The sequence below is a fragment of the Chenopodium album genome, chromosome 22 (assembly GCF_948465745.1).
Source record: "Chenopodium album chromosome 22, dcCheAlbu1.1, whole genome shotgun sequence".
In the NCBI taxonomy this organism is placed as follows: Eukaryota; Viridiplantae; Streptophyta; class Magnoliopsida; order Caryophyllales; family Amaranthaceae; genus Chenopodium; species Chenopodium album.
The window spans coordinates 11,465,662-11,481,706 of NC_137855.1; the positions used below are offsets into that span (position 1 = coordinate 11,465,662).

At 31.8% G+C, this 16,045-nt stretch overlaps 2 protein-coding genes across 2 annotated transcripts; one reads left to right on the plus strand and one right to left on the minus strand.

The window, feature by feature from the left end:
- Positions 1 to 503: 503 nt before the first annotated feature.
- On the minus strand, positions 504 to 6,881 carry LOC145604652 (myb family transcription factor PHL13-like). The gene is made up of 8 exons (XM_081660559.1): positions 6,627 to 6,881; positions 4,270 to 5,029; positions 3,705 to 3,894; positions 3,100 to 3,176; positions 2,982 to 3,021; positions 1,948 to 2,005; positions 1,247 to 1,316; positions 504 to 970 (listed from the first exon to the last, which is right to left on the minus strand). Exons 2-8 carry the CDS (start codon positions 4,909 to 4,911, stop codon positions 776 to 778), a joined length of 1,272 nt encoding a protein of 423 aa, XP_081516685.1. The 5' UTR covers positions 4,912 to 5,029; positions 6,627 to 6,881; the 3' UTR covers positions 504 to 775.
- LOC145603944 (peroxygenase-like) lies at positions 5,927 to 14,139 on the plus strand. Its single transcript, XM_081659911.1, has 7 exons — positions 5,927 to 5,992; positions 8,840 to 8,999; positions 11,279 to 11,428; positions 11,535 to 11,620; positions 12,683 to 12,777; positions 13,728 to 13,853; positions 13,983 to 14,139. Exons 1-7 carry the CDS (start codon positions 5,927 to 5,929, stop codon positions 14,134 to 14,136), a joined length of 837 nt encoding a protein of 278 aa, XP_081516037.1. The 3' UTR covers positions 14,137 to 14,139.
- Positions 14,140 to 16,045: the final 1,906 nt, after the last annotated feature.

Here is a 16,045-nt window from a genome sequence, read left to right on the forward strand (position 1 = left end):
TTGGAAGGCTTAATCGTTCACTAGACCAAGCTTTATTCGGTAAGGTAATAGCTTATATGCGAAGTGATTGGACTTGAATATAGTGCTCGTACATCAATGTGTATGTGAAGCTAAGTAATACGGAGTACTATATGATATCTTATTGGATCTCAAGATCATACAATCACATTATCGTGATATTTCAATTATCAAAATTGTACAATCAAATTATGCTTGAATATGATACTATACAGTGTCAAGTTTTAAGTTTAGAGTTTTCATTTCAACCTCTTATCATTTACCTTATTTTATTTTTTTAACTTTTCTACCTTGCTTATAATTACAATAGTGCCACTTGTTGACATGTTTTGTCAATCAATGAGATTAGAGATTAGCTCGAATTTTCTCAATAGTAGATGAGTAAACCTTTGCAAGGTACAATTTTATTGGCCGTCGTAATTCAAGCGTTTCGTTTGATTCCGAAAATAAAGCAACGCAGATGGCATTAACACAATAACATACAATCAGGCAACCTGAAATCGGAATCAGTAATATACAGTAAATGAACTAAATTATACAACTTTATCACCATTTATCAGTTCTCATCAAACTCGACAATCTCCCTCATAGAGGGAACCTAGAAAAGAAGACAAATCTGTATCAGAAATCCAGACTACTTGCTATAGTTAAGAGATAGAGAGAAAAGAGTACAATTCATCCTAACATCATGGGCACAACTTACTGCCCCTTAACAATGGTCAATCTAAAAAGGGCAAGAGCCCGAAGATAAATTATACTAATGCACCGAATCATCTGTCCTAGAACGCTTCAATGGAGGAGAATCTGACCCGCCAGCTTCACTGGCAGAAGCCTCTGATTTGTCTTTAGGAGGGGATTTCGATTTTTCCTTCTCCGCCTTATTCTGATTCTCAAGCATTTGTAACAGGTACTTCCCCTGTTCTTCGATTTGCAACTGCAGTTTCCGTTGTATCTGAAACAAAGATGCAGATATTTAAGCATTGCAAAAGAAAATAGGAATGTTAAAAAAAAAAAAAAGTGATACCGTGTTTTAGTAAGATGGAGCGATTATCAACTGTACTGGGCTTCCCAGGAAAGGGGGGGGGGGGGGGGGAGGGGGGGTGCACAAAGAGCAAGTACTAAGCAAATGGTGTGTTTCATGCTTAAGTGGGGGTCTAATTACGGTAATTAGGCCCTATAATTCAAAGAAGTTGTAGCTGTGTCAAAAAACACTTCAACATTTACATACCTCAAGTTGTTCATGGAGCTGCTTCTGAACTTCCATTTGCATTCGCAAAGCTTCAGTAATTGTAACGCTCCTGTTATCAAATAGATAAGTCTTCCAAATCAGAAAAAATACAAAACTCTGGATATCAAAACATTGAAAATGAAAAGCCCAAATATAGGCGACAAGAAATCTGCATCAGGATTCAGGAATGTGGGTGTAGGTGTGTGTGTGTGAGGAGGGGGGGGGGGGGGGATAAAAGCAACAACAAAGCAAAAAATTCTGACATGTAAATATGTTATCCTGTTATTATAGAGAGGTTGAACAGAATCAAGAGGCTCTAATGCTAAAAATGTGTGATGCCGTGATATAAACAGTATTCAATGACAGAGGACAACTAATAATAGTAGGCAAAGAAAGCTCAGAATTAATGTGCAAGCATACACGGAGTATGAAGTTAACTCTATGGAAAAACAAGATGTTTGATCTTTGATAGACAACCAACATCAGAAACTACAATGATAGCCTCTAGATTCTAATTAATGTGTTCAAGCATATATGGCCAAATATTCTTAAGATCTGTAGCTAATATTATGCTTTAACAATCATAAATTCATAATTTTATTAACCAAGCATCTCAAACCGTACGTGATACTTTATCATAACTAGATGTAAACATCGAAAAGAATGATATAATTTAATCTTAGTTATGTGAAAATACTTACGTTTTCAAGTCTACAGATGACACCTGCTCAATGGAACCGCTTTTCTTCTCTAAATCTCCTGCAAAAAACCACCATCAACACGGTCAAAACAGCTTTATACCACTACCTTACCAAGATAAAATTACGATAAAAAGGAGGCCATGGTACAACAGATAAGCACTCAAGGTCATTAATTTGCAAACCGCAAATTGTCAATTTGGTGCAGTATAAAAAAGTCAATCGCGAACTACAACTGCGTGACTCAAGAAAAAGTATCGAACAGGGGTACACATCTGAGTGTCCGATACAGGCATACAGCCATTTAAAAAATATGTTATGGAGACGAAGTTTACAAGGATGAAACGAATGAGAGGTTGAGACTACTTCCTTTCAGTATTACCCTTTCTAAGATTAAATAATACACTTTTTTGGATAATAATAAAAGAGGCATTGAGGCTATGCTCAATTGAACTTATTTAAAAAAAAATATTTGCTTAAATCAGAAATTATCAGACTAGACTAGAATTACTAATCATACCAGATCTTCTATTTGCGTTTTCTTATCACTACAGAACTTTAATTCCATGATTAAAATAAATGAAAAGGTACATATAAATATTAAATAAGAATCTAACATCTCATTTAGTAATACTTTTTTAAGAGTGTACAAATAAAGTCAAAGTTTAGTCAACTCATTACAAAAAACAAATCAGATAAGAAAATTTCATGTCAAATCAAGTAAACTGAACATAGCCCGAGACCACATACAAAATTCCAAGCTCTTAATTATTCACCTTCCATTAAATGAGGTCGCGTACCTTTCCTTTTTTTTTTTTTTTTTGGATTAAGCAGAAGTTAACTTTTGATAAGAGCACAGTTTTAAGAAATTAGAAAATTATCACTTCAAAACAAGACTGTAAGAATGAATGAATGAATGATGTGGCCAGCCACTGGCTTTAGCCCATTGTCAATTAACATTTCAGACTACACGAGGTTATAAGAGGAGAAGGAAGCTAGGACTATCAGCAAATGAAAGAAATAATTATTAGACTTACTTTCTGGTGATTCTGGTCTGACCCTTGCAGTCCTATATTTCTGAAATTGAAAAAACACAAATCCTAAGCCATATATCCATGTAATATAACTAGTTAATTAACAAATACAAACTCATACCTGCAGGTGGCTTTTCACATGGTATATAGTTAAGCCTTCAACATTCATGAGCTTGAGGACACCTTTTGGAGTAGCTCCTGAAAATACAAAACACGTGTCAACATAGAGGTGGAAAAACTAGAGGGATGCCTCAACACGAAACCAAGCCAAATTTTACTGGCCAGGCTAAGTTTAACTTGACTTGTTGATACTAGTGACTCAAGCTAGGAATAGAGTTTGTGGAACTATTGATCAGTTCAAGGAAGCCCACAGACTTGACCCAACACACATTGGAAAAATTTTGCTTGTAGAGAAGCAGTATGCAGGCTAGTGCTGATTTTTGGGGTTATTGGCTTATTGCTTCAATGTTCAGACTGTTAACCTAATTAATGAACTGCATGGTACAATGTGGACTAGCTCCATTAGTTGATGAAACAATACAATGGCTGAGCCAGCTCAAAGCATGTTGGCTCGGCCCACATTTGTCATAAACCAAACTGACTCTGTAGCTGGCTCAGCCCAGACAGGGCCACTTGCCACCACAACGTCTGCACAGTCAGTCTAAATAATCCTTACTAATACTAATCATGCTATCAAAATTAAATGGCAGAAAGTTAGACACGCACTTTCACTACCACCAAGCTGATTCACAGCATCAACAAAGGATTCATGAAGTTCTGGTGTCCAGCGCATACGAGCCTTATTTTGTGAACTAGATGTTGGATTAGCAGAAACAGACGCTTCTCTAGAAGGCAATGGATGTTGCTGCTGAGTTTGTGGCTGAGGCACTACTGTATCTGTGGAGGACTGCGACACCTACAAGTAGGAATCAAAATAAAAGATTCATATTTTTTAATTCTTCACTGAGCAAGATAAAGCATAGTCACACGTGGGAAAGCATTCACTTTCTAAGGACAAAGTGAATACAGCAAGAAACACGAACATGCTAAATAGGAAGTGTGTGATTCATACATCATTACGGGAACTGTCCATGGGCAAGAATATAGACATAAAAATCTCTCTTTTTTTTGCGAGTGTGTGTGCGTGCCGCGGGGGGGGAGTAAAAATATGTGAATATTAGAATCCTTACATATAGACTATATTAGCCAACCAAAGCTAGAGGCTTCCTTTTGACATGTTATAAATGACAACAGTAACAGTATAGCAGTCTACACAAGAACAAAACTATACCTTTGGTTGCTGGTCTAATGTGTTTGAATCAGCCAAAAGCTCATTCCAGTTTGGCTCAATGGAGTCAGCATAAAGATCCATCTCTTGCCAACCAATTCTTTTTAAATGGTTCTCACTCGACATTACCTCTGTACTATTTCCCACTTGACCATTTACAATGGAAACACCTTCAGGAAGATCAAGTAGATCCTGGAGATGACCACTATTCCAAGAATTGTCGTCATCATCTTTCTGATAGTTGATGAACCCAGTCGACTGAAAATCAGATACAGTACCGTGATTTGGCGGATAATTCGCTCCGCCACCAACTGACTGAGAAATGAAAGGAGAATTCTGAGGTAGCCTTTCACTAGGTGTGAATGAAGGGAAATGCAGATCAGCAGGGAATCCGCCTACAAATGGAGAAGCACTACTGGAAGATCCAATATGAGAAACTGCAGGGTCAGCCTGCATTTGTAAGGGGCTGGCAATCATTTCCCTTGCTGATGATACAAAGAACGGATCAGGTGATTTTGGAAAATCTTCTAAAGGATTAGCCAGAACTGGTAGAGGAGATGTGTATGATCCAGGAACTTTCAATTCATTGTAACAATTTCCACTTGATGTCTGCATGGGTAAAGCAGAACGCATATTCATCTCCATCCATAAATCGATAAAACCAGCTCCAAAGGAATTCAGTTAATCAACTATCTCCAAAGAACCGATTTTACAGTTCCAAATGAACAGATCAACTGACTCTCATTGGTATCTCAATTCTCAACTGCCAACATGCATATCAATAAGTTAGAGAATCTGCAGGACAGCAGGAAAAAGAAACAACAAAAAACTTCTAATTAATACTCTGTATATATCAGGATGAAGTATATCAAACAAAGTTCAACAGGATATATTAAAATGGGTCATCAAATTTCCCATTGTTTCAAACAAATTTCAGCAGTAAAAGTTTGTTTGGTGTGTCTGTGTTGATTTTTTTTTTCTTTTTTGGGAAACTGCACAAATGTAAGTACATAGAGGATAAGATATCCCCACAAAGTAACACAAACACACAGCTACAAACTAATCGAGGAAGCACTAGCCGCCTTTTAACTCATAAAGAACCTAACAGGGTAACTTTAACCCACAGCATCACTTCATATGATATATTGTTTCAGTTGGATTGTCTTCGTAACATATAGGGTAAGGTTGTGTACATCCAGCCCTCCTTGAATAGGCTAGGGCAGGAACCTTCTTAGAGGCATTTGGACCATGTTGATGTGAAGAACAATACTTACCCCCTTACTACATAGAATCATAGAACAGCACAAACATCCTAATTTTTTTTTCTTTTTTTACTTAATAATTAATGTATGTATCCTTCAACAAATCATAATGATCTATCCATTATAGTTCGAAAAAGCTTCACATTCATTTATGATAGGGAGGAGGGTTAGAAAGTACGTGAAAAGAGTTCACAGTTCAAAAACATACAATCCACCATCTATTCTACCACAGAACAAGATACTTAGATAGTAAAGTTCACCCAGTTGATCAAATTAACAGACATCTCCAGGCATTTATTGATGCAAATACAAAAAATGGCCAACTACAACAAAAATTCATAAAAACTAACCTTAAAACAAAAAACCTTGCATATACGATCAAAACTAACCAAATCCAAATGGGGATCCAATACTATGTCTCGAAAATCGCCTTCAATCAACAAAACCCGAAAGATACTACTGAGGCAATATACAAACAGAAGAACATCACATAGCTACTTGAAACCTATCAAGCTCTCCATCCATCTTTAAACTAAAGTGAGAATAATCATAATGCAGGTCCCACACTAATTAACCATTTCAAATCATTACCAATCAATTGACTCCATAAAAAACCACTAAGATCATATGCAATCAATAGAACTTCTCAATAATGATCAAAATCATCCAAAATATAATCTTACACCCTAAATCAAACTCTGGCAAAGTAGGTCCCACATGTATGCCCCAAAATCATCTCCCAAATAAAATTTCACATCCAATTTTATAATTTATTTTTTTATTTTTTATAATAAATCACTGAACTACCCCCTTTATCAATCACTCAAAACAGAATCAATCCAACAGTAAAGGGAATAATTAGATTAAACCCCCCAAAAATTCAACTTTTTAAAAAGGGGACAAAAATTCAACTTCAAATATACTCATTAACAACGAATAACAAAATGATTACATGAAGAAAAATAAAACCCCACGAAAAATCAATTGATTGAGTAAACAAATTCATACAGATACAATAAATTGCAACAAAAAAAACCCAAAATTTTAATTTAGAACAGAAATTAAAAGAGACCCAGATTAAGAAAGTTAGAATCTTACCTGGGAATTCACAATTAACAAAAAAAAAATAATTGAGATTCGACTCCCAGAAGCTTGAAACCCAATACCCAAAAATCCAATCTTTTTTGCTATTCACAATAATTATAATTATTTCAAGAACAGCATGATATATTGAAATTAATTTTCCGTACTATTATTCTGACTTACAATCGGAAATCTTTTTTGGGCCAAAAATTTAGAGAGAGAAAAAAAAAAGATAGACGAAAGAATGGCTCCAGCAAACCAAGAGAGCCGCCTTCTCCTTTTTTTCAGGTTCTTTTAAATAAAAAAAAAATATATATATATATATATATATATATATATATATATATATATATATATATATATATATATATATATATATATATATATATATATATTTTAATTGGTTTTCTGAGTAAGATAGAGAAAAAAAAAAATCAGGAATTTTTTATTTTTATAAATTTTCAATTTAATTTTCAACCGTTGATTTTCTCTTTAATTTGTCCCATTATGAGATAGTGATTTATATTTTATTTTTTATTTATTTTTTGAGAAAAGAGAAAGTGATTTTTTATTTGGTGCGACCATATAATATAAAGTTTTTTTAATTGGACTTTATATTATACAGATTAGTGTTTTGTTGTTATGTCAAATTGCCAAACATAGAAGTATGGGTCCCACATTAGAGGTTTTGTGAAAATATAAAACAAAATACAAATAAAGTAACTAAATATGATGACTTAAGCAGACCTGAAATTAAAGAAATCAATCATGGGATGTTGAATTTTCTTACTCTTTTTTTTTTTTTTTTTTTTAAATTGAGAAGAGATGTTGAATGAAGGTTGAGAATTTGAGATAGAAGTTGAGTAAAGATATTAGTTTTAGCCTTTTAGGTCATTATCACTTGTTTTTCTAAAATTATACGCAGGTTTAGCATATAGCACACTATTTCGTCTCTTGTTTTATTGTCAAAATTGTAATGCATATATAATTAACATATTTTAAATTACATACTATAAACAATTGTTAAAAATTACATGTTAAATGTGAACCAAATTCAACGAAATCTCACAACAATAATTTAAAGTAATGAAAATATAGAGAGAGGTATAGCCGGTATTGTTGAAGATGAATGAAAAAGAAAGGTTGTTAAACACATCACAATATATAGAATCATACTCTCTTAAATATATGATCGAAATTTGAAATGATATGTGATACGATTACAAAAAAAAAATGCAAATCTAATATATATATATAAAGGGGAGTTTTTTCTCGAGATTTTAGAGCGCCACGTAGGATTTTTATTTTTAAAAAATTATTAGAGCGCCACATAGGATTAATATTTTTAAAACGCTACAATAGGATTATGCCACCTAATATAAGATTAGTTAACGTGCCATGTAGGATTATAAATTATAGTTTATCCAATAAATAATTTAAGTGCCACATAAGCATAATTGACCAATGAGATTTTAATGGTTACATCAATTAAATACGAAATATTATCTTTTGAGATTAGGAATTTAATCTAATATTTTTAAATAAATACGGAGAAAATGATATATTACGTACAACTAATAAAATAACAAATGTAATCACATAAATATGAAAAATATTTTTTAAAAAAAAAAATAGATCGACCCGTGCATCGCACGGGCTTCATCTAGTGATTACAATAGTACAGTTTTAATTATTATTATTATTATTATTATTATTATTATTATTATTATTATTATTATTATTATAAATGATATATATCTCGTAAAAAATAAAATTATAAATGATAAATCACAATTCTTTGCGCTTTAAACAACAAATTATTTAAATTTTCATTTGCTCACTTATGCATTATGCGGTTTAAGCCTAGTGATAAAAGAGATTTTTTTTTTTTTTTAATTTTCTAATATATATTGTTATAGATTGCTCATTGGGTGACTTTTATAATCATACATTTATTATATAAATTGTAAATAATGAATGATTTATTTACAGTTTCATGTAACAAAATTTAATGTATCATATCCTTGCATACATAAATTGATAAAATAAGAATTTTTCAATCAAAAGAAAAAAAGAGAAAAAAGAGGAGAGCTATTGATAAGTGGTAACACACAAGGCAATATGGCAAACACTCCTTTCATCTAGGAGCTATTAATGATGTATGCCTTCTACATATAGTTCGCTTAACTAAATGAGCATTCACCTCTACATTTTCAAACTTTTATCAGAGTGAAAACACAAATTGCGAGGTAGATCAAGGAGGTAGAGAAACAAATTTAATGGGGGAAGGGTCAAAAGACATAGCAATCGAAACAGTAGCCCAAAAGGCGCCAGTCACATTAGAGAGGCCAATCAAAACTGATTTAGAAACAAAGCTTCCTAAACCTTGTAAGTGCCTCTTTTCAAGTCATCACGCCTAGTAATTTACACCGGTCCAAAATTGGACTGGACCATAACCAAAATTGTGAGACCAGATAGGAATATGTCATATTGAACTAGTATGGTCTATTTATGTTTGGTTTTAGATTTGCACGCCCATATATACCCCTTTCCACCGCATCCTACCCTACCTCACCTTATGTTTCTTTTCCCTTGATGTATGTGTATTATTGCATATATATACACATACACACACACACCCCCGACTTGATAAATTAGTTTTCCCTCAACTATCAAGTAAATTAATATATACAATTGTTGTGCTCTAAATTCTTAAGATATCATTTTACATTTTTTTCAAATTGGATCTACTTTATTTGTAGTAAATAATAATGAATTTCATACAAATAATTTGGATACATAGGCATTGGAATTAATTAAAGTTCTAATAATAAATAAATTAAAACCTAATAAAATCATGATGTCTCATTAAGTATCCTTTGTAGTGATTTTTAGTTATTAAGTTTTGAGGAAATTATTTATTTATAGGAACATAGGTAAGTAATGTAAAATAAATCTATACTAATCTATCTTTACTAAGTAGAAAACACAAACCAATCCAGCACATGTACTCCTCTCCTTTAACTTTCTTTACAAATTAACCTTTTTCTTTTCTTGATTCTTTAATTTCTATAACCTTGATTTTAATTTAACTCAACAAATTGAATTCTTCCTCTTCATCTCACTCTCTCTAGCTCCATCTTTTATTTTTAATTTAGTTGAATGTGTCATTCATTCATTAATGTCAAAATGAAAAATAAAATTTAAGAAGATTGAGTCATGATCAATCAGAGGTACGATCATTAATTATATGTGAGCCATTGCCCAAGCCATAATACTAGTTGAACTTTAAAAATCAACTCTTTTATAAAATGCATCAATTGTCACCAAAAACACTAATGGTTATTACTTAACTATATATGATTACTCAAGAGGGATATTTGCTACCTAAAATTAGGTAATCGCAACTCTAAAATTGTTGTTTCTTTGCCTTATCACTCTAGCAATCAACTCCACTATGTGGTACCGGGTAACTTCTTATTCAAATATATATTTAACATATTCCAAATAATTTTCATATAAGCTAACCTAAAAACTTCTAAGTTATGCTTAATTCCATAATATCTTTTGACCTTTTGGTAATTCAAAATTCAAAAAAATTCTATATTTGAGCTTTCTCTAAAGCCTTTAAGACTTAACAGCTCAGTATGTTAAGGAGATGGAGTTAAAATGATCAAAGACTAGTAATCCAAATTAAAAATAATTTCCTATGACATATACTCGTCATAAGAAAATAGAAATAATATCGAACCCGTGACTTTTAGGTGATTGCGTTGTGAATTTTTTCTTCCATAATCCATAATTGGTGCATGTATGTAGTTTTTCATTTTTGAATTTAAATTGCCTCTTTTTCCAATGAAACCATCACTTTGACTTTCTTCTTTATTGTATACTACGAGTAATATATTAGTAACACCATCTATTTTTATCATTGTTATGTACTATTATTTTTTTTTTACGAGAACGTACTAATATATTAATTACTCCATATCATCCCTTTTTTTTTCACCAACTCACTTTTCATTTGAGGACTTTTTTTTTTTTTATAATTCTAGTCACCTTTTTATCGTATTTTTGGCACATCCTTTTTACCATCTTATCTATTCAACCTCCACAATTATTATACTTTTCATATTCTCTCTTTTACTTTATATATACACCTTCTTCTTACACAAACACATCTTTTTAAATTATCTCTCTTACTTTATCTTACACTCACTTATAATATTCTTAATTTATTTTTCTTAATTAGATTGCTTATAGTAATTGAGTAGAACATAAAAGAACGAAAGAATAAGTATATTGATGGTCAAAGTTAAGATTTAAATAGTGTATGTAAAAAAAATAAAGGAAGTATTTCAACTTTTTATTATATGGAACATAGAACCCTCCATCTCTTATTTAGCATTTTTCTTAATGAGATTGAATGTTCTCCATATCTTAATTCTCACTAGTAAAATATTTAATACTCTCATTATACAAGCAATCTAATACTATAGATATATGGACACATATAAAATTCTTAAAACCCTTTGTTTTCTCACTCTACCTTTAATTTAATAGCATAACTAGCTGTATAATATTTTGAATGTTAAGAGTAATCTTATTCTTTATTTCTATCCCAAGAATTTGCAAATAAATAATCTATAATTAATTATATAAATTAGATGTGGCTCGAGCAATGATTGCCCCAGATACAAACAATGTAAATGGCACTATGAGTCATAAACATGAAAATATGTCGGTGCTACAACAACATGTCGCCTTCTTTGATGAAAATGGAGATGGAATTATTTACCCTATTGAAACTTTTAAAGGTATTTCACTTTCCTTTTAGAGCGTAAGTAATACCAATACATTTATTTAGATTCTTATCATATGCTCTACATGACAAATTCAATATTTTTTTTTTTATATTTTTAGGATTTCGTTGTCTCGGATTTAATCTTTTTGCTTCAATTTTCTTCGTGATACTTGTTCACTTAACCATGAGTTATGCTACATCTCCAGTAAGTTCTCTTATCAAGTTCTTTTCCCTAGCCTAATGATAATATGGAATATGGAGATTATTTTATATGTGTGTGTGTTCCTTTATACTACATCAATGTCATACGGAGTATTATTTATCATTATGAATTCAAATAGAAATTAGTTAAAATCTCAATCTTGATTCTTTGATTAGGATTTTAATTTCTTTGGATCACTCTTAGTTTTCACTCTTGAATTTAATTTAAAGCTTTGAATATCATCACTCCGTACCATGCACGGTTATTATAATTACCCATATTTTCTTTTGACAAATTAATTTAATTATAGCATAAAATACATAAAATGTAAAAATATCTTAAACAAAATTGTAACATGGAATATATGATCAAGATCATATCCTTAAAAAATATTCCACCAAAATTACCTCTTCTTGGAAAAGATTATATATTTCCTTATTATTCTATAATTAATTGCGTATCAAAATAAGAATGGTAAATATTATTGCTTGTTTATATAGTTGACAAAAACAAAACAAACTTTTTTTGAAATAACTTCCTAAAATTAAATTTAGTAATTAATTATTAAAAAATTATATACTAAGGACACACCAGAAATTGACATGTGTCATTGCTGGTGTGTCTTTTAATAATAATATTCACAAGAAATATTTTTTTTGTATCAATTCTCTCTAACCCTTAGCTTGACTAAGATTAGACATCTTTTGTTTATATATAATAATAAATATATAGAACTAATATATCCATTAGACCCTAAACAAAGCCAACTTACATCCTATACCATGTAAAACCCACAAACTGAAGAGTAAAGATAAAACCATGAGCTTATTAATTAAATACCACTCCAAGTAAGACAAAGAAATTTCAGTGTTGGAAATTATGCAAGTGTCTATTGTATTTTAACAAGAGTTCATCATAGGTTGTTAGTTAGGGTTATCTAAGAGTTCATTTGACAAGGCTAGGGTCAATTGATTTCTTGTACATTATATTATGAGAAGTTTGCATTTTGTTGTTGTAAATTACTAATGAAAAGTTCGGAAATTGTACTATATTATCTTCTTGCAGACATGGCTACCTTCACTTTTCTTTCCCATATATATACAAAATATACATAAGGCTAAACATGGAAGTGATTCAACAGTTTATGACACTGAGGGAAGGTAAGAGCTTTTTATTTATTCGGTTTTTTCACCAAATACCCCTGAGTTTTTTGTTTATTCACTATATACCCATGAAAATTTTCAAATTCACCATATACCCCTAAGTTGTTACAAAAATTCACCATGTACCACTAATGAAAATAAGATGAGTGGAATTTAGTTAATTATACATTGAAACCACCTTAGATCTCCCCCCCCCCCCATCCACAAAACCATACCTCTCCTTTCTCCAACCCCTAAAACCACTCCAAATCTCCATACTCATATCCGTATAATTAATTTTGTGGATGAGAAAAGGAAATTTAGGTTGGTTTTAGGGGTGGGAAAAAAAGAATGTGGGTGGTTTGGGGAGTAGAGAAATGTATTTAGGGTGGTTTCAGTTCATTATTAACCCTAATGATCGACGAAATTAACAATCATTAGTCATCAAGAATATATGGTGTATTCTTGTGAAAACTCGGGGGTATATATATGATGAATTTAAAAAAGTTCAAGGGTATATGGTGAATAAACGAAAAGCTCAGGAGCATATGGAAACCTGTTATTTTTTTTATCCTTTTAGGTCATGAGGTAAGGATTATGGTTTTCAAGCACTTCATTATTGATCCTACATTGATTGAATAATAATATAGATTATCATTCTTATTATGATCACACGTCTAGTATTGAATCGAGTGATTATCATTACTGTTGTGAAAGGTTTTAAAGATGTACTCAGTAGAATATATAGAAGTTAAATGTATTCTTTTTATAAGTTATACTTTTTAATTTAAAAAAAAAAAACACTATACTTATGAAAGGTAAAATTATCTTAACTTATAAAGCACAACGTTTTTTTTTTATTATTATTTTCTTTTTTTTGTAAATTTATGTTTTGAGAAGCTTTAATTTATATGCTAAACTCTTGATAGATTTATACCACATATTAAAGTTGTAAACATAACATGTAGGTTTACCCCCGCAAATCTCGAGAACATATTCAGCAAATATAGTCGTTCTATGCCTGATAAATTAACTCTCAGGGAGATTTGGGAAATGACTGAAGCAAATCGCAATGCATTCGACTTCTTTGGCTGGTTTTATCATTATCTTTATTCTTATATATCACTTTCATTCTCAATCATATACTATTATGATAATTACTATTCTCTATGACAATAATTGACTACTACTTTCTAATAATAATAACAATTTATGTGTTATAGGGTTGCAAGTAAAATGGAATGGATATCACTTTATTATCTTGCTAAAGATAACGAAGGTTTTCTATCCAAAGAGTCTGTAAGACGATGCTTTGATGGAAGCTTGTTCGAGTATTGTGCTAAGATTCAAAAGAATACTTCAGATAAAGTGGCCTGACCTAAGCATTATTAGTTTTAACACACTTTTTTTTTTTTTTTGTAAGATTACAATAATTCTAGCTTTATATGGCTTACAATTTTCAAATTTTGAATGCCAAAAAAAAAAAGAGGCATTAAACGAAATATGCAGTTAATATTTTGGTTATAGCATGTATTTACTGAATATAAAGTGTTGGGAGGAATACCTAAACAATTTCTATCTGTCTTCATCATGTCTTTTGTGGCTTTCGAATTGAAAAAAGAGGAAATCATTGTGCTTGAGCAGTTTAATGGGATAAAATTATATTGCTTTTGATTCTTTTTATTTGCACCATATACTCCATATATATGGAAACTACACATAATGTATAACAAACAAAAACTTTTTTGATTTGGATAGGAAGCTTTTGATTAGCTGATTTGGTTTGCTCTGTTCTTGGGTTAGTTAGCACCCTTCTTAGAAGCTGGCTGTCAAGCCTGAGTTAAGAGTTGTTTTGTTCCTTGATCTAGGATGAACTCTTCCTAGAAGGTGGCATCCTTGATTTAGGAACTGTGTGTTGGCTTTGGCCTTTGTATGTGTCGTTGTAGTTTTGGGGGTTACATTTTAGCTTGCTGTAATATGTAACCTTTGGTTTTTCCCTCTTTGGTAATAACATTTTATTTACCAAAAAAAAAAAAAAATTAAACTAAAACTTTCTTTTTTAAGTAAATTTTTTAAATGAAATTACCAACACACACTTAAATAAATTCAAATTCAATTAATACATTTAATCAAATGTTCTAAAGTCATTAACCTAACTTAATTTATCTTTCATTAAAAGTAAAAACCCCTAACTCACATTCTTTGATCTCTCCTCATTCCTAAGAATCCCAGTCACCAATACCATCTCTTTTCTCTCACAACCACTAGACCACCACTGTTTTCTCTCCTCTCTATTCTCTCTTCTCCCATAACCACCAAAATAGCACCACTATATCCCCCCCCCCTAATTATACAACCACCACCATCACCAGATTTCGGGCAAGCCCTAGTTTCTATTCTTGAAAACATTCTTGTACATTAAAGCAAAACTATCAATATTTTATTAACTTTTTTGGATGCCGACTTACCCCTCTTCCTCCCTCCTTTCTTCCTCCTCCCCCTTTTCCTCTTTCCTTCTTCTTGGTTTCTCAAAATAACAATGGTAGTTTTTACAACGACCACAACACAATACCACAACAGACGCTAACCTCAACTCAGCGGTTTTGCCGCCGAATTCAACGAACACTATAAGAAATCAACTAATTTCCGACGAATAGGTTCCAACGGACACATATTTTCGTCGGAAACACTAAATTTTCCGAAGAATTTCATTCCGTTGTATATTTCCGCCAAATTCATTAAATCCGTCGAAAATTTCCGACAGAACTTAAATCCGTCGAAAAATTGGTAATTTACGACGAATTTAAGTTCCGTCGAAAAATCTCGACGAACAAAATCCGTCGGAAATTAATTTAATTTCGACGGAATTGAAACTCGTTGATGGTTCCCGACGGATTTTTCGTTGGAACCATTAAAATATTATTAGATACAAACCTTAACCCTAGATGAGGCGCCGTTTTCTTTCTTTCTCTTTCCTTCTTTCTCACGTTGTTCTCCTCTCTCCTCTTTCTCTCTCCTCCTTCTCCTCTGTTTGCTCTCCCTCTCTCCTCCTTCTCCTTTGTCTTTCTCTTTCCTCCTTCTCCCTCATCTTTTCTATTTCCTCTTCTCCTTCCCCTCTTCTTTTTTTCTTTCTTTCTCGCGGTTATCCCTCCTCTCTTCTTCTCCTCTTTCAAAATTAACACCACGTCACAATATTGGTGGTTTTCATGGTCAAATTGGTGGTTTTCGTCACAATATTTGCGAAATTCGGCCTAAATGAAGGTTTCTCGATTTGGTCAAAACGAAG